The sequence below is a fragment of the Schistocerca serialis genome, chromosome 7, assembly GCF_023864345.2.
Source record: "Schistocerca serialis cubense isolate TAMUIC-IGC-003099 chromosome 7, iqSchSeri2.2, whole genome shotgun sequence".
Taxonomy (NCBI): Eukaryota; Metazoa; Arthropoda; class Insecta; order Orthoptera; family Acrididae; genus Schistocerca; species Schistocerca serialis.
Window position 1 is genome coordinate 307,105,585 of NC_064644.1, and position 24,886 is coordinate 307,130,470.

General features: G+C 43.2%; 1 protein-coding gene across 1 annotated transcript in view; it reads right to left on the reverse strand.

Annotated features, from left to right (window-relative positions):
* Positions 1-450: 450 nt before the first annotated feature.
* Positions 451-24,886, reverse strand: part of LOC126413033 (UDP-glycosyltransferase UGT5-like) — a 60,552-nt gene continuing 36,116 nt past the window's right edge. Inside the window, exons 4-7 of the mRNA XM_050082926.1 lie at positions 17,192-17,405; positions 16,890-17,109; positions 5,989-6,102; positions 451-727 (exon numbers count right to left, since the gene is read on the reverse strand). Of these exons, the coding sequence (XP_049938883.1) occupies positions 451-727; positions 5,989-6,102; positions 16,890-17,109; positions 17,192-17,405 (825 nt within the window). The remainder of the gene's footprint in view (positions 728-5,988; positions 6,103-16,889; positions 17,110-17,191; positions 17,406-24,886) is intronic.

Consider the following 24,886-nt stretch of genomic DNA (forward strand, 5'->3'; position numbering starts at 1 on the left):
CTACAAACATTCAGTGCGTATCAGGTAACATTATCAAGTCTAACTACATTTTGGCCTCTTTTGTACGTAGATTACAACTGAAACAGGCAAGAAGGTAACCACAGCTGCGTCTGATAATGAATGAAAACATTTTATGACATGAAATGTCGCATCCACTATTACACAAATAATTAAACACAAGCACCATAATATTAAGCCCTTTAAAAGTGGTAGAACTAATAACTGAGTTTCGAAATAACGAAATTAGTTTCATTAATCAATAAATAGGTAAATATATATTTTGACCACATGAACAGTAGGAAATGTTCCTCACATGACATCATCAAACATGTTCAGCCACGTAGCACCACCATATCAGACTATTCATCACCGATTTAATAGACAGTTAAAATAATTTACACTTCCCATTTAAAGTTATGTATGTTTTGTCAATACGTTCCTCCAGCATGTTCATGACCTCTTCTGTTTCATACATGCACGTGGTAAGCTTCTGCAGTAACAAATTGCCTTGTACAGCAGGTAGACCAAAATGGACGCCGTCGCAACCATGAAGGCGATGACGTCGACCAACAGCAGCTGCCACCAGCTCAGGTCGAGGGCTGCAGTGCGCAGGTGTGGGGCACCATTGTGGCGGATCACGTACTCGATCCACCAGACAGCCTTGTCCAGTGATCCCTCCTGATGCTCACGGAATACCGCCGAGAACCGCTTCATGTTCTCCTTGTAGCTGAGAAAAAGTGGTACAGCTTAGTATCTTACTGGAAAAAAAAAACAAAAATAAAATGAGAGTTGTAGAAATGGACTATCTCAGAAGATCCTATAGAATATCTCGGCGAGATAACGTAAGAAATACAACGATCATGGAAGTGACCGAGACTCAAGATGGTTGTTCCAGCTTTCTACATACGAAGAGTTATTTATTACTACGTCCATGATATTAAGTTGCCATTCGTGTAATTAACTTTCATAAATATGGTAAAGGAAAGAGACTACAGTTGGAAATACCATAGCGGCAGACATTGGATACCTATTCGGTAGACATATAGCCTTACGTCTTTTTTTCGGATCTATACCATCCATCCAAGAAGTTCCGAGACTTATTTTATTATTGCCGTACAAGCGACGACTGTGCAGTTAAGCACGGTGGCAGCTTGAACGACCAACTGTAAACAACAATGTACATCCGATCAGTCAGTTATGAGAATGTAGTTTTAAGCTGTAGACGTGCAGCCGACTGCGTTGTTATGTTACAAATCGCAGTGGAGGGTTGGGTTGGGTTATTTGGGGAAGGAGACCAGACAGCGAGGTCATCGGTCTCATCGGATTAGGGAAGGATGGGGAAGAAAGTCGGCCGTGCCCTTTCAAAGGAACAATCCCGGCATTTGCCTGGAGCGATTTAGGGAAATCACTGAAAACCTAAATCAGGATGGCCGGACGCGGGATTGAACCGTCGTCCTCCCGAATGCGAGTCCAGTGTCTAACCACTGCGCCACCTCGCTCGGTAATCGCAGTGGAGCAACATCTCTAAGTCAGGTGTTCGACATTCACCAGAATGTTTTGAAGAGGACAAAAGTGTGTGCAAATTTTATCCCACAAACCTTGAGTCCCGAACAAAAATGACACATGGACACCCGCCACGTTCTGATTGAAACCAAAAATACAGAAAATTCCCTTCTGGAATGGAATTATTGCGGGTGATGTGACTTGGTGACATAACCGACATTCAAGCCAATACGACCCCCAACATGAGCAACACCCAAAATTATGTCTTTTCCGACAGTTTCACATGAATGTATGAGCGTTCTGTGCTTTGTACTCAAGTGGTGGGAGATTATCCAGCACATACGAAGCATTACAATCATGATCTTAACTTTTCTCTGTTTATTATTAATACAGTCTCAAAGCTTTTTGGACTGATTAAATATTGTATGGGAACCAGCAGTATTTTGACACTTTTAATTGTGAAGAAAATGAAGCAGTATTGAATGAAAGCCACAGAGGACTTTGCGTAAAGCAGACATTTAAAAAAAATTTAGTGTACGTGATAATGCACGATAAATATTTTAGTAACTTAGAAAGAGACGCGTGATTTGAGATATAGACTTCTCAAGTTAGTATATACATTTCTTCAGTTGTACATCGACGTGCGTAAAATAAAGTACTGGATGGAAGGAAAATTAGGTTTTAGCATCGCATCGATGACTATATCGTGAGAGACGGATAACATTATCCGCATGACATCCCTATTTTAATCATCAGGGACACGTATATACAAGGCCATACTCACATGTTAGTGCTTTAACCTTATCTGAAACACTTCGGCTGCTTTCTTATGTCGTGATGTTATAAGCTTTAGCTATTAGATGCCTGTAGAGAGGCGAGATAAATTCTCAGTATAAACCATTATTGCCTCTGTCTTTGTCCAAACAAGAGTCCAGTTACTGGAGCTAATCATAAAAATTTATTTTTTTGCTGTAGTATCTGCAGTGCAGTTGGAGAACACAATTTTCGAACAACTTCTCTTAATTTAAACATACTATATGTTAAACATTTTTCGTGATGGAGCATTCTAGACGAAGTTTAATCTTATAATCTACCGTGTAATGTTGCCCCTCACCACGAGATTATTATATTGAAACCTGTGAGCAACTGAATCAGAGGCATCTACCTAGTACCATGTACCACCCATCCCTGCCCTAATCACTGACTGCCTAGACTGGTCATAATATACACTCCATGAAACACTGACGATACTGGGAAAGTGCACCAAACGGCCGACACCATACACTATGAAGTAGGTCATAGCCAGTAATAAGGCACACATGCCTCTCCCAGTAGCCATCCAGGTGTCTTGAATAGGACAGAGGTCAGGTAGCTTGCGAGGAGAAAAGGAGGTCAGTAGATCTGCCCAGAATCATCCCCAGTTCCATGAAGTTTTTCTCAGTTTTGGAATTGGTTGGGAAGTGCATCGCATTCTGGAAGCTATCAGTCACCTGCATGACAGTCCAGGTGAAAAAATGGATCTACGCACTTGAATGTTCTCAATTACTTGGACGATTTCTCATAATACGTGAGCATTAGTATAACATTGTTGGAAGAGTTCTGGGAGAGTGTGGTGCATCTAAAAAGTTGATTTGCCACAAGATGCTGCTAAGACTAATTCTTGGTTACCACTCGAGTACTTCCAGTCCTTATCAAGTAGACTTCAGTAATAGGGCAAGGGTGGCACCAGCACATTTTGTTAGTGCGGGTTACCTACATCAGGGACAGGCATGCACTCAGGGGTACTCCTTAGATTGACAGGTCGTTAACCTATTGTTGTGCTAAAAGGCTCCTTCCTTTTGATTCACAGATCCTTAACCTATTGTTGGCCCCCCCCTACCCCCCCCCCCCCACCAACCCAGGAAACCTTCAACCCATTTCCTCCCCATCACTGCTACAGGTACACTTTCAGGTCTGAGTTATTGAAATAGCCCCTCTCAGTCTTATCAGTTTGATTGACTGCATAATTAAACTGATTAATTAATTAACCCCTCCCCCCCTCTGGTAAACCGCCTCCGCTCCCACCCTCCCTCCTGGAAATTGGTGGGGAAAAGACTCAGTTGATCAGTCATTTAAGGGAATTCGATTGCAGTTTATGGAATATCATTTAAACAATAGAGACAATGTATAGAATATTGCTTAATTATCTATGACAGTGTATGGAATATAGTTTATTTATTTAGTTAAAGAATTCGTCAGGAAATAGATTGTGGTGTATGGAATGTTGTGTAAACAGTTTACACAATGTGTGGAATATTGTTTATTTAAACAATTTATGAGATTCAAGTCAGTGTATGGTGGTTCTGTGGTGGAGAGGGAGGATCTCATAACACGAAATTCAGAGGTATATTGTTTATTTATAAAAAATTCAGTTTGCAGGGGTCGGATTTCTCTTGCTCATCATTCTCTGCTGTTTGTAAAGATGGGTCTTGTAAGAAATAATTACATAGGGCAAACATGTTGCATAATGTAATGTTCACCACTGTACTCTGGGTGTCTTAACTTAATGTTTGGCCCTTTGTCATCACTTAACCTATTGTTCTGTGAAGTGGTTTACCATGTCAAATGTATTTTCGGGTATACAGTTAGAATTCTTTGAGTGTTATACTGATGTCACATGTCTATGTAAATAACAGCCAAGTCTCCCTCTGGACGTACTATAGAAATCTGTTGCAGTGCTTCACAGAATAACACAGTTTGAAGTCTCCTAGTGATCCTAATGGGATATCCCATCCCACATGAGAGATGTATCGGCCATGTGCACCTGTTTACCTGTCCAGTATGGCTGATGTGTAGATGCAAGATGTGTGTGTAGTGCGGCTGGAATTTTTGATGTCCTACACCTACTGGTCTGGAGATGTCCTAATGCCACAATGGCGGATGAGGGACACCATCATGCCACAGATGGATGGCATGCTTCAACTTGTCCTTGAACACTTGAACAAAGATGAAAACATCACACTACTCTCAGACCTTTCCGTAGATACCTTGCCCCCATCTTGTTTGAACCAATCTGTAGAGGCTCCTACGTCCCAGCACAAAGGATGTCTTGTGAATGAATGGAGCATTCTGATTGGCTCTTACTGAATTTACCCGCCAAATTACTGATGCTGCCAGTGTGGAAACACTCTCCATCTCTTTTTCTGCAGATGAGACTTTCAGTGGCAAAAAAATATTTTGTACAGATAGCCATATTGCACTGATAGTTAGACCCTGTAAAAGTGATCTACAGATTGTCAAATATATCCCACAGTGAGTGGGAGGACATAGCTAATTACTTAATTTGGTATCAAAGTCGATACAATAGTTTAGGGGGATGGTGGTGACATGGAAAACCACTTAACAGAACAATAGGTTAAGTGTCAACAAAGGGAGAAAAACGTTAGTTTAAGACACCCAGAGTACAGTGCCAAACAATAGGTTATGAAACATGTTTGCCCATGTAATTACTTCTAACAAGACCTACATCTTTCCAAACAGCAGAGAATGAAGAGCAAGAGTAATCCAACCCCCACAAACTGATTTTTTTATAAATATACAATATATCCCCGAATTTCCTATTATGACCAATTTCCAAATATTCCATACACTGCCTTGAATCCCACAAATTGTTTAAATAAACAATATTCCACACATTGTCTAATTGTTTAAACAATATTCCATATATTGCAATTGATATCCTGACCACTTCTTTAACTAAATAAATAAACTACATTCCATACACTGACATAAATAATTAAGTAACATTCTATACATTGTCTAAATTGTTTAAGCAATATTTCATAAGCTGCAATCGAATTCCCTCCAAATGACTGGTCAACTGAGTTTTTTTTCTGCCAATTTTTGGGAGGGAGGGTTGTAGGGGAGGGGGTTTACCAGAGGGGGGATGGGTTAAGTAATTGATCGATTTAATTAGGTAGTTAATCAAATTGATAAGACTGAGAAGGGTTATTCCAATAACCTGAAAGTGTACCTGTAGCAGCGAGAGGTAGGGGATGGGTTGGAGATTTCCTGAGGGGTTGTGGGGCAGCAGGGGGAGGGAACAATCGGTTAAGGACCTGTCACTCAAAAGGAAGAATCCTTTTAGCTGAACAATAGGTTAAGGACATGTCAATCAAACGAGAACAATAGGTTAATGACCTGTCAATCAAAGGAGAACAATAGGTTTGCCCCTGAATGCATGCCCACTCCTGATGTATGCAACCCACACTTACAAATCGCGCTGGTGCCGCCCTTGCCCTACTACTGACATCGAATGAATTCATAATGCATTTGTAGGTATAACCTATATTAAAACCAAAGAACTGAACTGGGAATCATTACAACAAACACAGCATAGTTCTCACTAAATGTTTTTGCACAAATTTGAGGAAGAGTGAGTGACTGTTGTGGTTGTATCTTACTTAGGGATACTGAGAATAACATATCAGAGATTATGAGGGGTACACAGCACCAATTTCTCTACATAGGCTGGGTTGTTGTTGTTGTTGTTGTTGTTGTTGTTGTTGTTGTTCCTGCTGCTGCTGCTGTTGTGATGGTGGTGGTGGTGGTGATGATGGTCTTCTTCCAATGACTGGTTTGATGCAACTCTCTAAGCTACTCTATCATGTGCAAATCTCGTCATCTCTAATAATTACTGAAACCCACATCTATTTCAACCTGCTGCTGTGTTCATGCCTTAGTCTCGCTCTACAAGTTTTACTTCTAGCACTTCTCTCCAATACTAAATTGCTGACCCCTTGATATCTCAGAATGCGTATTATCAACCGGTCCCTTCTTTCAGTCAAGCAGTGCCACAAATTTTTTGACTCCACAGTTCTCTTCAATGTTTCTTCATTATCCTCCTACTCTTCACCAGTCTTATATAGCACCACATTTCAGAAGCTTCTATTCTCTTCTTGTCCAAACTGTTCCTTGTTAACGTTTTATTTCCATACATGGCTACTATCCAGACAAATGCCATCGGAAAAGAGTTCCCGACACTTAAATTTGTGTTCGAATATTAACAAATTTCTTGCCATTGCCAGTCTAAATTTTATATCTTCTCTAGTTCAGCTATTATCAGTCATTTTCATTCCCAAAATACCAAAACTAATCTACTACTTCAAGTGCCTCGTTTCCTAATCTAATTCGTCAGAGTCACCTGATATAATTCGGCTACATTCCATTGTCCTTGTTCGCTTTAGTTGATGCTCATCTTATATCTTCCTTTCAAGACACTGTCGATTCCACTCAATTGTTCCTCCAAGTCCTTTGCTGTCTCTGACAGAATTACAGTATTATCGCCAAATGTCAAAGTTTTTATTTATTCTCCCTGAACTTTAATTGCTACTTCAAATTTTCCTTTGCTTTCCTTAATTGGTTGCACAATGTGCAGATTGAATAATATTGGCGATAGGCTACGATCCTGTCTGACTCCCTTCCCAACCACTGCTTCCCTTTCATATCCCTCGACTCTTATGACTGCTGTCTGGTCTCTGTACAAGCTGTAAATAGCCTTTCAGTCCCTATATTTTACCTCTGCTATCTTCTGTATTTCAAGGAAAGTTTTCCAGTTAACATCGTCAAAAGCTTTCTTAAGTCAATATATGCTATAAATGTAGGTTTGCCTTACATTCACTTATCTTCTAAGATAAGTCGTAGGGTCAATATTGCCTCGCATGTTGCCCCGTAATCCTAACTGATCGTCCTAGAGGTCGGTTCCTACCAGTTTTCCCATTCTTCAGTAAAGGATTCGTGTTAGTATATTGTGACCATGAGTTATTAAACTGATAGTTGGGAAATATTCACATCTGTCAGCACCTGCTTCCTCTGAAATTAGAATTAATACAGTGCTCTTCAAGTCTGAAGGTATTTTGACTGTCTCATACATCTTGAATATCAGATGGAATAGTTTTGTTATGGTTGGCTCTCCCAAGGCTGCCAGCAGTTCTGATGGAATGTCATCTACTCCTGGTGCCTTGTTTCGACTTACATCTTTCAGTGCTCTGACACTTCTTATTTCAGTATCATATCTCGTCTTCAACCAGATCCTCTTCCCCTTCCATAATATTCCCTTCAATTTCATATCTCTTGTATAGACTCTCTATGTACTCCTTTCAGCTTTCCTTTCTTTTCTTAGGACTGGTTTTCCTCTAAGTTCTTGATATTCATACAGCTGCATTTTTTTCTCAAAAGGCTTCTTTAACTTTCCTATAGGTGGTATCAATCTTTCCCCTTGTGAAATATGGTTCTAAATCCTTACATTTGTCCTGTAGCCATTCCTGCTTTACGATTTTGCACTTCCTACCAGTCTCATTTTTTAGACGTCAGTATTCCCTTTTACCTGCTTCATCTGCTGCATCTTTACATTTTCTCCTCACGGCAACTAAATCAATATGTCCTGTGTTATTCAAGTGTTTCTACTAGGCTTTGCTTTTCACTTATTTGATCGTCTGCTGTCTTTCCTATTTCATCTTTCAAAGCTAACCATTCGTTTTCTTATGCATTTCTTTCTCCTGTTTTTGTCAATCTCTCGTACTTATAATTTATACAAGCCCCATCTTCTTAATTTCCTATCTTTTTGTAGTTTCTTCAGTTTTAATCTGTAGTTCATAACCAATGAATTAAGATCTAAGACTGCAGCCACCCCTGGGAATGTCTAGTTTACAGTTTGCTTTCATAAACTCTGTCTTACTATTATGTAATTAGCGTGAAATTTTTCTATGTCTCAAGGTCTCTTTAATGTATAAATCAAGTTTTAGCAACGATTAAATTGTGTTCTGTGCATAATTCTACCAGGAGGGTTTCCCCTGCATTCCTCTCATCCAGTCCATATTTTCCTATTCTTTTTCCGTTCTCGTCCTTCTCCTATTATCGAACACGATTCCCCATGGCAATGAATTTTTGTCTCCCTTAATTACTTAAATAATTTATTTTATCTCGTCATACATTCTCCCAATCTTTTCATCATCTGTGGCGTTAGTCAGCATGTAAACTTATACGACTATAGTCGGTGTTTGATTTGTAATTATTTGGACTACGATAACGCGTTTTCTGTGTTACTCATACTAACTTACGCGCATTCTTATTTCCTTATACATGTTTAGTCCTACTCCTCCATTCCCCCTATATGATTTTGCGTTGATAACCTTTCACTGTCCAGACATCAAGTCCTGTTCTTGCTATCACCGCATTTCACTAATTCACACTACTTCAACGTTTCTATTACTCTTTTTAGTTTCTTTAACCTACCCATCCGATTAAGGAATTTAGCTTTCCACCGTCCGGAATGGAGAACGTTAGTATTGTTTTTTTCTGATGACGATATCCTAGATTTCCTTCTGGGTAGTCCTGGCCCAGAGTTTCGGAATGGGTTCTATCCCCTTCTCCGGAATACTTTAGCCAAGAGAATGCCATCATCATTTAACCACACAGTAGAGTTGCATGTCCTGCTGAAAAATGTTTGCTATTCGCGATACTAGTGCTCGAAGGCCATGTAGGCTACATTACGGAGGCTGATGAGTTAATCATCCAGACTGTTGCCCTACCGACTATTGAAAAGACTCTTGCCCTGATCCTTGGTTAGTCCGCCCTCTCCTCATATCCTCCTCCGACGTTGCTCCACCTAGAGCTCGGCCTATCTGTATGAGTCATGCACGCAAGCCACCTCACCCCACCTCGGCAAGGTCCATGGTTCATAGGGAGTGTATTTTCCCCTCACTCTGTATGCTATATGAACTGCGCAATGAATCGCTAATGATGTTAAGGTCCTCCATCACACACAGTATTCTGGTGTGCAGAATATACGCGTTCATGTATCGTGCACCGGTGGGAGCCGAAAGCACATCTTTGAGAGATGCCATTTCCCCAGTGTAAACATGCCTTACACGAGAGATCTGTCGCCACTTGCATGAACTGTGCTCTGTTAGGTACACGACGTATTTCCATGCTTTAAGGTTCGGAAGGCGATGTCCTAGCACCGACACCGAACTCTGCGTCCTATGTCTCACTGTGATCAGAGGCAACACGCGTGTGGCAATGGCTTCTGCGCCCCACAGATCTAAGGCGACTTTGGATGCTGTGGTTGCACTCCCGTTGCTATTGCCCATAATTTAACTGGCAATTGGTTTGCTGCAATGTGGCCGGCCTTTCTGCTGTTACAATCCACATACGTCGACAGCGAGCCCTATCATCAATATGTTACTGTCTTTGCGATTTTCTTTGAACCTAGATACTCAGAGGTACAACTGCCGCGGCGATGGAGAGTCCAATGCGCTGTGTTGGGCACCCACGTTCTGGCCATGATGAGTTGCTTACTTAGCTTGTGTGCGACTGTCATGCCAACTGGCACCACTAAATTTGGCGACGTCTCAGTCATGTGACATACCAAACTGATCAGTTAGCTATGGTGAGATTCTCTGTCTTTCCAACACAGCAACCATCTTTAACACACTCTCAAATCAAGAGTGTACATAACGCATCCTTTTTTTAAATTAATGAACATTTGTTTCCTTAAACTTTAAAACGCTTATTCATACAATTCTCATTTCCTTCGTAGCCTTAGAAATGTTGCACCCTGTGCCAGAACTGAAGCAACTGGATATGATGTCTGTCACTAAACAGAGATTAATACGTGACAATAGATTTTTTTTTAATAGACCTCTTCATGCCACGTGTGGGAGAGCATTATAAACGTGATTAAGTTTCAATAGAACTTCAATTTCTTTCAGATACCTAACCAAAAACTTACAAGGATTGTACAACACACATCTTTCCACAGCGTGCTCCACATCCCTACATACCTCACATTCTATAAATAGCCTAACTTCTCGAGTGATCTTCCTGCCACCAGTATAGTACAGTATGTATGTCCTCATAATAACCTCTCTTCCAAGCCGGAGCTTTTCTATTATAACTTCATCACATAAATGTCACAATCATACATTGTCATGTGATGCATAGGATAGGACTTAATAACTTTTCAAAGAGAGACAGTTGCAAAGGTTGGACAAAAATATGAACACACCACGAGAAGTGCACGCTTGAACAAAAATGCAGATGCTAGCCAAGCCCTGCAGGTTGCGCTGTTCTACAAACATCAAAAAAAGTTTTGCCTCACCCCGGTTCCCAGAACTCCTGGAGATAGACGTTGACTGTGGATATTGTATCACAGACACAGTGCCTTTGACTGTTCAGAGATGTCACTAAACCCACCACAAGATGTAAACAACCATGGGTGAGCAGCGCCTATTACACGGAGGGGGTCCGACAGCCGATCAGCTCCAGTCATTTCACCAGGAAGGACGTACACGGCTCGAGTTGTCTGTAGATCAACCATGGCAAGACGGTCAAGACGGTTCGATTGCGTCCGCATTGTTACTTTGTGCCAGGAAGGGCTCTCAACAAGGGAAGTGTCCAGGCATCTCGGACTGAAGCAAAGTGATGTTGTTCGGACATGGAGGATATACAGAGAGTCAGGAACTGTCGATGACATGCCTCGCTCATGCCGCCCAAGGGCTACTACTGCAGTGGATGACCGCTACATACGGATTATGGCTCGGAGGAACACTAACATCAACGCCACCATGTTGAATAATGCTTCTCGTGCAGCCACAAGACGTCATGTCACGACTCAAATTGTGCGCAGTAGGCTGCATGATGCGCAATTTCACTCCCGACTTCCATGGAGAGGTCCATCTTTGCAACCACGACACCATGCAGTGCGGTACAGATGAGCCCAACTACATGCCGAATGGACTGCTCAGGATTGGCATTACGTTCTCTTCACCGATGAATGTCGCATATGCCTTCAACCAGACAATCGTCGGAGACGAGTTTGGAGCCAACCCCGTCAGGCTGAACGCTTTAGACACACTGTCCATCGAGTGCAGCAAGGTGAACGTTCTTTGCCGTTTTGGGGCGACGTACGCCGCTGGTGGTCATGGAAGCCATCGTAACGGCTGTACGATATGTGAATAATATCCTCCGATCGATAGTGCAATCATTTCGGCAGCATATTGGCGAGGCATTCGTCTTCATGGACGACAATTCGCGCTCCTTCGTGCACATCTTGTGAATGACTTCCTTCAGATAACGACATCGCCAGCATCTTCTCTAGACACGAACCCTATCGAACATGCCTGGGATAGATTGAAAAGGGCTGTTTATGGACGACTTGACCGACAACCACTCTGAGGGATCTACGCCGAATCGCCGTTGAGGAGTGGGACAGTCTGGATCGACAGTGCCTTCATGAACTTGTGGATAGTATGCCAAGACGAACACAGGCATGCATCAATGAAAGAGAACGTGCTGCTGGGTATTAGAGGTACCGGTTTGTACAGCAATCTGGACCACCACCTCTGAAGGTCCCGCACTATGGTGATACAACACGCAATGTGTGGTTTTTATGAGGAATAAAATGGGTGGAAATGACGTTTTTATGGATCTCTATTCCAATTTTCTGTGCAGGTTCCGGAACTTTAGGGACAGAGGTGATGCAAAACGTTTTTTGATGTGTGTATTTTACTATGAACGGCACTTCTGTAATGTTCTCAATACGTTGCAAAGTCAGTCGCGTTGACAGTGTTTTGTGGAATTGTGAGTGTATGATATCGGAGCTATGCGTAGTATTCGAACGTAGGGAAATTTTTGTTGCTCGTGTGGTGGACGCTTCCGTAAGCTAGTGGGCCGAAGTTTTTGGTGTTTGAAGACGCTTCGTATCCAAGATTTATATCGCATAAGGGGAAAGCAGAGAAACATCGACCGCTAAGTCACAAAGCAGTCGAAGGTGCGTGTTGAGTGATCTTGACATGACAAATGATCATTCAAGAGTTTTTTCATGACTAGCAGGAAGACTATAGCAGCAAAAGTCACTGGAGAACTGAATGTCGTACTCGCGAAGCCTGTCAGCACCAAAACAACACGAAGGGAGTACCATAAGCGGTGAATTACAGGGAGAACTGTAACTCCAAACCCGCTCGACAGTGGTGAAAATGCCCGTAACAAGATAACGTGGTGCGGAAGCCATAAAACCTCGACTACGGAGCGATGAAAGAAAGTCCAATGAACGAAAGTCATTTGGCCGGATGAGTCTTCTTTCGCACTGTTTTCCAATTCTGGCCGAGTTTACGTCCCATGAGTAAAATATGACCGGCGTTCGGTGGTGATTTGGGTAATCATATCGTCGTATTTCCTGGGCCCGATGGTTATTCTGCAAAGTCGCATAACCCGCAAGGATTATGTGGCCATTGTAGCTGATCAGCCCTATCCTATAATACAAGGTTTGCCCCCCCCCCCCCCTCCTCCCAATTGTGAAACTGTGTTCGGAGAAGACGAAGCTCCTGCTGACATAGCTCGAATCGTCCAGAACCGATTTTTTTTTTTTTTTTTTTGTGTACGATAGTGAATGGTCGCATCTTACCAGGCCACAATAGTCACCACATTCATTAATTCTGAGCCTCTGTGGTCTACTTTTCCATCATTGTTACTTCAACTCGCTACTATTCTGCAGGAAGAATGACATAAGATTCCCTTGGAAACCATACAGGACCTTTATTTAGACATTTTGAGACATCTCGAAGCTGTTTTCAATGCCAACGGGTTTCCTGCACCATATGAGGCATGGAAATGTGCAGTGTTTTTGGTGTTTATACATTTTTGCCCAACCTCTGTACCTTGGTTAAAAATTTAACTGTTTATTGATTCGTAAGTCTGTAGCATAACTAGAGATGGATGTGTACCTCGTTCGGGAGTCTCGAGGGGAAAAAAAAAAACAGAATTCTCGACTATGTGAGTTGCTCGGGTATGTAAACTAACCTAACCTAACGTACCTTTATATAAGAACTGCTTCCTAGAAGTGATTGGTCATCAGAATAAGCCACTAACATCTGTGAATTCTTTGAGACTATATTGTTACTACATACGCCCAATAGCAGCATCTGCGTTTCCTGTTAATATGCCAGATCATCTGCCGTCAGTTAATTGTTGGTCGTTAACCGTTAGTAAAACAAGCTTTACAGCTGTTCAGTCAGACCTTGATAAGATTTCGATGTGAAGCATAAAACGCAGAAACGTAGTATTGTATGACCACAATATCAATTTGTTGTAATTGGAATTAATCAACTCATACAAGTACATGGCAGCCACAACTGATGTAGATACTAAATAGAAAGACGATAGAGGATCAGTTGTAAATAACACAGAAGGCTTGATACAGGAAAAATGCAGATAGTCTGCTACTGACATGCTTACGAAACATGTAAAATATTGGTCACATTGGGGAGGCACAAACCAAAGTGGACTAACAGGGGATATTGAATGTATACGACGAAGGACAGAACGAATTGCTACATCACTGACACACGGCAGAACAACATCAAAAATGCTGAAACTCCTTAACTGAAAGACGCATGAGCCTTGAAGACTGACGTCAATTATCCAGAGAAAGTTTCCACAACCATATTTAAGTGAGAAATCTAGGAAAATATTACAGGCCTCCGTACATCGCTTCCTTAGGGATCGTGAAGATAATATGAGGCCAATTACAAAGAACACAGCGGCAATTAGGCAGTCATTGCTCCCTCGCTCCATTCAAAAATGGAACGGGAAGAAACCCTAATATACGATGCAGTGGTAAGTACGTTCTGCCATTCACTTCACAGTGGTTTGCAGAGTATGTCCGCAGTACTAGCGCAGACCAGTCATCATTAAAACAAAGGCGTTTTTCGTTGCTGCGGAATCTTCTCGCGAAATTTCAGTCACAAACTTTCTCCTCCGAATGCGAAAATATTTTATTGACGCCGACCTACATAGGGAGAAACGTTCATCGTAATAAAACAAGGGGAATTAGAGCTCGTTCGGAAAGATATAGGTGTTCATTTTTTCCACGCGCTGCTCGAGATTGGAATAATAGAAAATTATTGTGAAGGTGGTTCTATGAACCCTGTCCCGGGCACTTGTGTGTGATTTGCGAAGGATCCATATTGATCTGCATGTCGCTCCCATCAGCCACCGCGGCGTGTATCAGCTTGGACTGCGCAAACACTAGATGTAGTGCAGATTAAACGTTTCATAATAGGATATAACCGCATACGCTTCATCAAAACGGTAATCCCTTCGTGCAGAGTACTATGTGGCACTTCGGGAACTGGAGTGGTGGAATAAATACGAGGGTCATTTCAAAAAGTTTGAATAACGTAAAATTATGGTTCGATTCATCTTTTTTCACAAAGTGGCTTTACAGGTTTCCACGTTACCTCTAGTCTTCGCAACAACAGCGACTCAGTCCCTTTGTAAGTACTGTATTCCCGTTAGGGTACCATGTTTGTTGATCTGTCTGATTACTCAGATCATAGCGTCAGAAGCTTCATCAATGGTTTGAAAATGTTTCCGTCGGAGTGATTTGTTGAGTTTTGGAAACAAATCGAAGTCTACTAGGCTGATGTCAGGACGCTAGGGTAGATGGGGAAGGATTTCCTATAACCGTAATTCCCCAAACTCTGTGTACAGGTTCGGTAATACATGGTCGTGCATTATCGTGCAGAATGAGCACTCCAGATGAAAAAGTGTAGGACTATCTTTGACGAATTTTTGGCCGCAAAACATTTCTAGAAAGTCCGTGTAGTGATGTCCCGTGGCGCTCTATTTGTTTCTAACAGTTAATTACTGTCATTTACCATAATCATCGTTGGCATTTTTTTGGTCGAGGGGAGTCGGGGTGTTTCTACAGGAAGAACTGATATTTCAGTTCTGGCTCAATATCTCGAACCCATGTGGCAACAATCATTTTAAACGCTGATCTTCCTCTGACTCGTAGCGTTGAAGCCATTGTTGTGTAGTTATCTTACGATTTGTATTTTACTCTGTTCTTACATGATGAGGAACCCACTTAGCAGTGACCTTTCTTTTCTGTAGTTTCTCGGTTATGATTCTGTACACCAAAGAGGCAGACATGTTTACTTCAGAATGAGATTTTCACTCTGCAGCGGAGTGTGCGCTGATATGAAACTTCCTGGCAGATTAAAACTGTGTGCCCGACCGAGACTCGAACTCGGGACCTTTGCCTTTCGCGGGCAAGCGCTTGCCCGCGAAAGGCAAAGGTCCCGAGTTCGAGTCTCGGTCGGGCACACAGTTTTAATCTGCCAGGAAGTTTCATATCAGCGCACACTCCGCTGCAGAGTGAAAATCTCATTCTGGAAACATCCCCCAGGCTGTGGCTAAGCCATGTCTCCGCTATATCCTTTCTTTCAGGAGTGCTAGTTCTGCAAGGTTCGCAGGAGAGCTTCTGTAAAGTTTGGAAGGTAGGAGACGAGATACTGGCAGAAGTAAAGCTGTGAGTACCGGGCGTGAGTCGTGCTTCGGTAGCTCAGATGGTAGAGCGCTTGCCCGCGAAAGGCAAAGGTCCCGAGTTCGAGTCTCGGTCGGGCACACAGTTTTAATCTGCCAGGAAGTTTCATGTTTACTTCACTTGAAATTTCCTTGCATGAGACCCGCCAGGATAGCCGAGGGCGCTAACGCGCTGCTTCCTGGACTCGGGTAGGCGCGCCGAACCTGGATCGAATACGGCCGGCGGATTATCGACAGGGGCCGGTGTGCTGGCCAACCTGGATGTGGGTTTTAGGCGGTTTTCCACATCCCACTAGGTGAATACCAGGCTGGCCTCCATGTCCCGTCTGAGTTACACGACTCGCAGACATGTGAAAATGTTCGCACTATTTCAAGGCTTCCAGTAGACACAGACAGCTGTGGTACACTTATTTCATCCCAGGGGGTATGGGTTGGTGACAGGAAGGGCATTCGGCCATCCTCCGACAGTAACATCGCCATATCTATAGTAACAAGGCCAACCCAGCGTTGAAGTGGGACAAAGGCCCAAAGAAAATGATGATGATGATGATGAAATTCCTTTGCATGTTTTGTGTAGACTTTCTTGCAAATTATTTTCGACAGCGGAAGTGTAGTCTGCTGCAGTTGCTGACCACCCATCCTTGGTTGTCTTCAGTCCTTGTCCAGCCTTTGCGAAAACTGTAAACCCACAGTGACACGTGCTTCGATCCAGATCACTATCTCCACAAACCTCAACTGGAGCATTGTGAATTTCGGTTGATGTGTCCCCCCTTAAACTCTCAATTTTAATGTAAGATCAATGGTCACTGCGCGAGCTTTGACTGAGTCATTCTCTCCCTCCAATTCAAATCACAATTTCTCGCTCAAAGCACAAATTATCGTAACAATGAAAACGCGTGCTGAAGGCAAGGCTGGCAACTTAAGTTGCGCACACGGTACTCATTCCACTGTTATGAACGCGCTTACGTGGGGTGCAGAAGTTTTCAAGCGGTGCTCGTATTATTGTCGTATGTTCTTACCTTTTATCGTCAAGGATGGTGTGAATGGCTTTGAGAACGGTATCGGTCGTAACATCCTTAAACTGCAGCCGGTATGCCACTCCAGCTTGTACCATTTTAGCTACATTGTGCTGCTGGTCCCCCATGAAAGGAATTCCAATCAAGGGCACAGCGAAGTAGCTTGCTTCATTCATGCTCTGGAGTCCTCCCTGGGTGATGAACAGACGAATGTTCGGATGTGCTGAAAAAGCGAAAAGGGAGGTAAGATACACAACTTCTATGAGATTTTAATTACAGGATTGCTGAACTGTAGAGAAACTTACCCAAGACGTCCTGCTGGGGCAGCCATTTGGCTATCATGACGTTCTCCGGCTGCCCAGGGAGGTTATCCATCTCCCACTTCCACAGCACGCGCTGTGGAAGCTGCGAGAAAGCCGACAGGAAGGCTCGTCTCTTGTCTTCTGGCATCGCACTGGCTCTCACGTTGCTACCGAGACTGAAGTAAATCACTCCGTCTTTTGCACCGTCGAGGAAACTCTGAATATTCTGCAAGATAGTTGGTTACTGTAAAGTGTCCAATGTGTCATTCAGTTTAGGAATAAATAAATTCTTTGTACTTGCCTATATGCAATACGCTTTCACTATCTGATCAGAAGTATCACACACTATCAGTATGTGGAGCCTCCTCCCTTTGCCTTTATGACGGCTTGAATTCGGCTGCTGAGAATTCTTCCGTGTTGTATGGCCGTGGTCCATGGAACTCTTCTGTCCCTGACGTTTCGTCCAAGGCTACGTTGGACATCTTCGGAGGTGCTCCTGGTTGTGCTGAGTCTTGCCGACTGACTACTCGGACGTCGAAGAGCGGCCTAAATACCGTGGAAAGTGGCCGTAGTATGGATTTCACGTGATAGCTGAGATAAACCTTGTCAAAGATAACAAATTTTAAACTATCGATCATAGTACGTCAAAGATAAAAACTTCTTGGATGTCTTCGTAATGAGACAGACTGATGGCAGCTTGAAACATAAAGTCTTTCAAAAGGTTACACATACCGACAGATACTTGCATAAGGATTCCAATCATCATCCACAACAGAAAAGAGGTGTATTTAAAAGTCTAGTGGACAGAGCTAAAAGGATTTGTACCCCGGAACACCTGGACGCCGAGCTAAAACATATAAAGCAGGCTTTTGAGAAGAATGGGTATTCTAGTATTCTAGTAAGGAAATAAATAGAGTTTTGCGACCGAATAACAGGAGGTCTAAGGACAACGACAGGACACAGCGATGGAAGAACACGGTTTCTCTACCCTTCATCAAAAAAGTAAGGGATCAGATCGGCAAGATTCTAAGGAAACATGACGTTCGATAGATTTTCAGACCAAGTAAGGAAATAGGCCAAGTACTTCGTTCCGTTAAGGATAAACGTCCCCTCTGTCTGCAAGTGGTGTATACAAGATTCCGTTTACGTGTGGCAAGGTCTACATTGGAACTACAAAGAGAAGTGTAAATACACGGTTGAAGGAACATAAAAGTCTATGCCCACTAGGGAAAACAGACAAATCAGCCGTGGCGGAACATGCTCTTCAAGCAGGTGATCAGGTAGCGAAATTTTCGGAAACTGAAGTTCTACGTACTATGACGACCTATTATCCACGGTTATATGGAGAAACCATCGGAATCTATAAACATGGGGATAATTTTAACAGAAAAGAAGAAGCCATGAAACTCAGTGATATATGGACTGTCGCGCTACAGAATCGATGAGAAGTTTTTATCTTTGACGTACTGTGATCGATAGTTCAAAAATTTTATCTTTGACAAGGTTTATCTTTGCTATCACGTAAAATCCAGACCACGACCACTTTCCACGGTATTTAGGCCGCTCTTCGACGTCCGACTCGTCAGTCGGCAAGACTCAGCACAACCAGGAGCACCTCCGAAGACGTCCAACGCAGCTTTGGACGAAACGTCAGGGACTGAAGAGTTCCATGGACCACGGCCATACAACCCGGAAGAATTCTCAGCAGCTGAAACATCCGATCGTGAAAGCCTTCATTGTTTGGCTTGAATTCAGCTAGGGTCACTTAGAGCGAGGTGATTGAAGGTCTGTGGAGAAATGGCAGCCACATCTTCCACAAGAACTGTAATCAGAGAAGGTGGTGTTAGATGCTGTGGGTCTGGAGTAAGATTGCCGTTGAGGCTAATCCCAGAGGTGTTCCATTGGGTTCAGGTTTGGACTCGTGATAAGCCAGTCCATTTCAGGAATGTCATTGCAAACAAACCACTGCCTCATATTGGTTTATGACAGGAGTCAATATCATGCTCATACCAACAATCATCGTTTCGACAGTTCCTCTGGTAAAAGTAGGACACAATGCTAGTAAATGTGTCCATAATCTTCTGCATTTAGCGTTTACATAATCACAGTACAGAGACCACACAGTAACCACTAGAAACATCTACATGCTCGTACACCGCTTCCTCCGTACTTCACTGTTGGAGTTACATGTGATGGTAGATAACGTTCGTTAAACCCAAACTCTACCATCGGGTTGCCACAGGGTACAGCGTCACTCATCATTCCAGATCACTCGTTTCGTCATACACTACACCACTTCAGGCGTCGCTTAGGATTGTCTACAGACCTGTGTGACATATGACGAACTATTATGTGAATGCATTCACATAATTTGATTGGCCTGGCTGGGCAATGGATCCATCTTCTTCAGTGCGGATGTACAAATACGTCCGACCTCCTGTGGGAATATCAGAGTAGCGAGCATGGAGGAAATGGAGAGGGAATGCGGATAGGTGGCGCTCGATGGGACTGGGAATCTGCCATGAGGCGTGCAGAGATAGTCCACGCAGTTGCGATAAAACTGTGTCCCGGATGGCGCAGTGGCTACCGCACCTGCCTAGTAAGCAGGAGACCCCAGGTTGGAATCCCGGTCCGGTACACATTTTCGCTCGTCGCAGCTTATTCCGCGTCACGACCCGATGCAGCTGACAGCAGCGATCCACTCCCTTTACTTTCCTCTCTTCCCCTCTCCACCTTCAGTTTACATGTAATATAATGAACTTTCTATTCCATTCTTTTTAACTCCCTAAGCAAGCACTGTTGCTCGCTGGGCTACTGGTAGCACTTTGGAACTGATGGGTGATCCCTTTCGCTGATTTTTACAACCACCCTCCGCAACGTTCGACGGTCTCTTGTCCGCCAGTACACGTGGTCTGTCTGGTCTCGGTTTAGTTGTGGTTGTTCCTTTGTCTTTAAACTTAACAGTCACATCACCAACGGTAGACTAGGGCAGGTTTGCAAGGCTTGAAATGATCCTGATGGAATTGTTACTGGAGTAGCACCCAATATTTAGTCCACGTTCTAAATCACTTACCTCTCCTGACCGACCCATTCTGCTCCTAATGCAGCTCTACCGAGAACACAATACTCTGCGCCTCCTTTGATAATGGCGGGTCCGATTCTACTAACATGCAGTGGCTAATTTCGCATTACATTGCGGTGTCCGAATACTTTTGACCAAATAGTGAACTCCTCCACAGCGTGTTTACTGCTATTCGAGGTAATTTCAACCCAGAATCCAGACTAACAAAATTATTTACTCATATTTGCACAAAATGTATTCAGTACTCCGCGTCTGCAGTACAGTGACAAATGGCAGAATACTCTTAATGTACGGTGTTTAATAGAGCGTTTAATCCCACAATTTTGTGATTTCCTTTGTTGTTATACCTAAATGGCGGCGAGACAGACATACGGGTAGAAAGTAAAGTACACAATCTATATGACTATTCCGCAATTCACACTGAAGTGCTTGGCAGACGGCAGATCGAACCATTTTCGGACTATTTCGCTACCTTTCCACTCTTGAATAGCACGCGGGAAAAGTGTATACTTATATTTCCGTGCCAGCTTTCATTCTCTTATTTTATTACAATGATTATTTTTCTGCGTGTAGGTAGGCCTCAATAAATCATTTTCACATTCGGAGGAGAAAGTTTTTGATTGAAATTTCGCGGAAGGATCATGTCGCAACGAAAAACGTCTTTGTTTTAAAGATCGCCACTCCAGCTCGCGTGTCATACGCGTGACGCTCTCTCCCCTGTTTCAAGATAACACAAAACGAGCTGTAGTTCTTTGAACTTTTTCGATGTCCTCCTTCAATCTTCTCTTATAAGCTTCCCACACCGCGCGGCAGTACTCGACAAGGGGAGGGACAATCGCAGTGTATGCAGTCTCTTTAGCAGACCTGCTGTGTCTTCTGAAACTCCCTATCGTACACCCCTCAGATTCAGTGGTAAGGTTGTCTAGTGGATGGCCCGTCAAAAACTGAACAAAGATCAAGCGTCAAAACAGGAAGAAGGTGGTTTCAAATGGTTCAAAGGGCTCTGAGAACTATGAGACTTAACATCTGAGGTCATCAGTCCCCTAGAACTTAGTACTACTTAAACCTAACTAACCTAAGGACATCACACACATCCATGCCCGAGGCAGGATTCGAACCTGCGACCGTAGCAGTCGCGCGGTTCCGGACTACAGCGCCTAGAACCGCATGGCCACCGCGGCCGGCCACGAAGAAGGTGCACTGAACTGTGAGAAAAAGCGAAATAGGAACGGTGGACGGTCCAAGAATAAGAGGAACAGTGGATGGTCCAAGAATAAGAAGTGCAATAAAGAGCAACCTGAAGCAGCAACAGCTTCGTCGGTAAGTGGTCCTGGTGTCGGACTGCCTAACGGCCGAACGGTAATCGAAACTCCCTCCTGCTATTTATTGTTTTCGCAACGTTATGAACCGTCCGTGCAGTCATTGAAATGTTTGTTCTCTTTCTGTAATCTTGGCAATTGACATACTACACATTGGTTGTAGAATATGAGTTATGTGGTAAGAATACGTTACCGTCGGAAGTACATGTGGTGAATATTGAGAGCAGGCGAGATACCACATAGATGTCTCACAGAAATGAAAACATCAAATAAACGGGTGTGAATTATGTTAAAACAAAGGAATTCAAGACTCAAAACACCCAAAAGGAATGCCACTTCAGAAACGTTAAAAACCTGTGTTTTGACAGAGCACAGAGAAACTGCGCGATTGTAAAACCATTGCGTTCATTTGTTGCAGCTTATCACATTCACACGTACACCTACATCGGGCAAGGAGCCGTGTCTCACTCACTTACCAGTCGTGCGAATTAGGTGCGTCGATAAGAGATTTCTATGAAATAAGGCATGTACAGTCACTAATGCCGTATGTGACGCACCAGACGTGTTCTCCGGTGGAGGATTCTATTGAGTTATCGCCTTGTCATCAATTACAACTCGCTGTTGCAAATGAACGTTAAGCCACGACACATCCACAAATTTGAAAAAAATCGAAACAAAATAAATAATTAATTTTTCACGAGGGAGGTTTGCACGGCGCGGTCGCTTGCGGTCCTACACCGTAACCATTACTGACCGAACACGCCGAACTACCGTGCCGGCTGTCTTGTCGCCTGCTCTATATTGCATCTCCTGTTCTTGGACCGTTCACTGTTTCTATTTTGCTTCTTCTCACAGTCCAGTGCACCTTCTTGCTGCTTTCATGTTTTAACTGTGTTCAGTTTTTGACGCGCTGTCCAGTGGGCCCTCTTAACGCTAAATCTGGGGGTGGGTGCGATGGGGATTTCCCTTGTGAGTGTCATACATGTTCAAAACAACCAGGAGTTTGACAAGGAATGGCTGTAGCTTCATCCAAACGGGCAACCAGCTCTTTTGGAGTGTCTGTCGGTATCTCGTACACTATCTCCCTAACAAATAGAAATCCATTGCATTGAGCTCCACCACACTTTGCCATTGACATCAGTCAATATTTAGCCAATATTTTCCCCAGCTGTTGGATTGGGAGCGGTGGGCCAGTACCGTAACCACCACGCTCTCACGGCTGATGCTGCAGCTATTATTCGTGAAACACCTTGTTGCTTTAACGTGTTAGACAATCATTAGCGTGCAGATGCTAGTTGTGCATTAATGTAAACGGACGACATTATCAGGAGCATCTCTAGTACAATGTCCATTACACGGCAGCTTGAACTCCGTCTCTCAACATCGTAAGTGTCGAAACCTTCACGGATGTGTAACGGTGAACCTGTGATATGTTTTGTCATATAAGAAACTGTGTTTCTTTTTATCTCCTCTAAACACTTCAAAATTCTGTACATGTAACTTTTTACACTTTACTTATACATATAACTGTAAGTCTCAAACTTGTTATCACTTTCGTTACACATTTTCTTCTGCCTTCTTAGAAGCCAATTTATTCTTAAATCTGACAGTAGGTCAAATATTTTCGACAATGCCACATTACGATGCATCAGCATCCATTACGATATGTCCAAAATTTTAGTGTCATTCGATGTTCTCTCCTACATCCTGAACGCTTTTGTCATTGCGCAGCATATTTGGGTACGGAGGCGAAGTTGATAATTGGCTGGTGGACCGACTTAAGTTGTAGCTTTTGTCGACTGCAGTACCTGTGTGCATTATATTCTAAATGCTCTCACTTCACAGGTAACGAAACCTAGATACACACTTACAGGGACATAAACAAAAGAATGTCCTTACTAACAACACGTTAAATATTCACTACTTACCACGAAGAAATTTTTATTTACCAGTTTAGGCCATGTCTGTTTGGTACTATTGCCATAAGAGACTCTCATGTTTGGAAAGTAAAACGAAGGAGCTGTAGTTTACAGTACGGATTTGTCTTACAACGCTCCCTACCCAACTTTGGAAAGGACCCAAAGAACATAGTACTTCCTTCCAATCACTGACAAAGTATAACAATCTCGACCTCATTGCTTAACGCACAGGCAGTCGTTCCTTGTAAGGCTAATCCGTGCACGGAGAAAGAAACGGAGAGGAACACTGGTTACATTAGTACAAGATGTGTAACTCGCTAAGCAATCTGACACAGCATTGGTCTCTCTACGGATGGCCGCGCGGAGTAGCCGCTCGGCCTCGGGCGCCTTGTCATGGTCCACGTGGTTGCCCCCGTCAAGGGTTCTCGAGTCCTCCGTCGGGCATGGGTGTGGGTGTTGTTCTTAGCATAAGTTGTTTAAGTTACATTACGTAATGCGTAAGCTTAGGGACCGATGACCTCAGTAGTTTGGTCCCATAAGACCTTACCACAAATTTCCTAAATTTTCTCCACGGAGCGATGATGTCACCAGGCGCGAGGCGCCATATTGGAAACTACCGTTTCTAGCGACTTGTAACTGTCTTGTATTTCCGTTCGATGTCCCACTCGCGACGTCCGGCGCTTTGGCTGATGTTTAACTCCGAAGATCCGCGAAAAATTACGTCCTGTCAGAGACGACTTTGGATCCGGAGAACCAGGTGCGTGCAGTAAGTATTCTCTGTAAATGTGGCAGCATTTACAAACTATTCGCACCGTCACCGAGTTCTGTGAGGATCACAGGGATCACATAAAACAAAAAGCATATATGCTAGTGATACGCCACAGTACACAATTTAAGGGGAAGAGGATTTTGGTCCAGGTGACTAAATATTGCGATTCTATAAAAGAGGGAACTGAGATTTGATTATGGCGCAGTAGCTTCAGCAGAGAACAGAGTTATACTGTTAGATCAACGGTTTCCAGCGTGGGGGTAACTATCCCCTAGGGAGTAAAATGAAGTTTTCTTATGTGTAAAAAGAAGTAACGAAGTAAATTATTTTTAAAAGATCATCACTACCATCACTATTACGTAATACTGATTATATAATATTACTTATAATCCGTCTTGATTGCATTCACATGACCGGTTTCGGTTCCTCTAGAACCATCTTCAGATCTGAAACGATAATGATATCAATTTACTATTTCCCAAATGCAAACCTTTTTCATCCTATCCAGTCAACATCAAATGTACCAGAACATACCTGCAATTTCGGTTACAGGAGTAGCCCGTCACCGGCCCGTGTGGCCGAGTGGTTCTAGGCGCTTCAGTCTGGAAC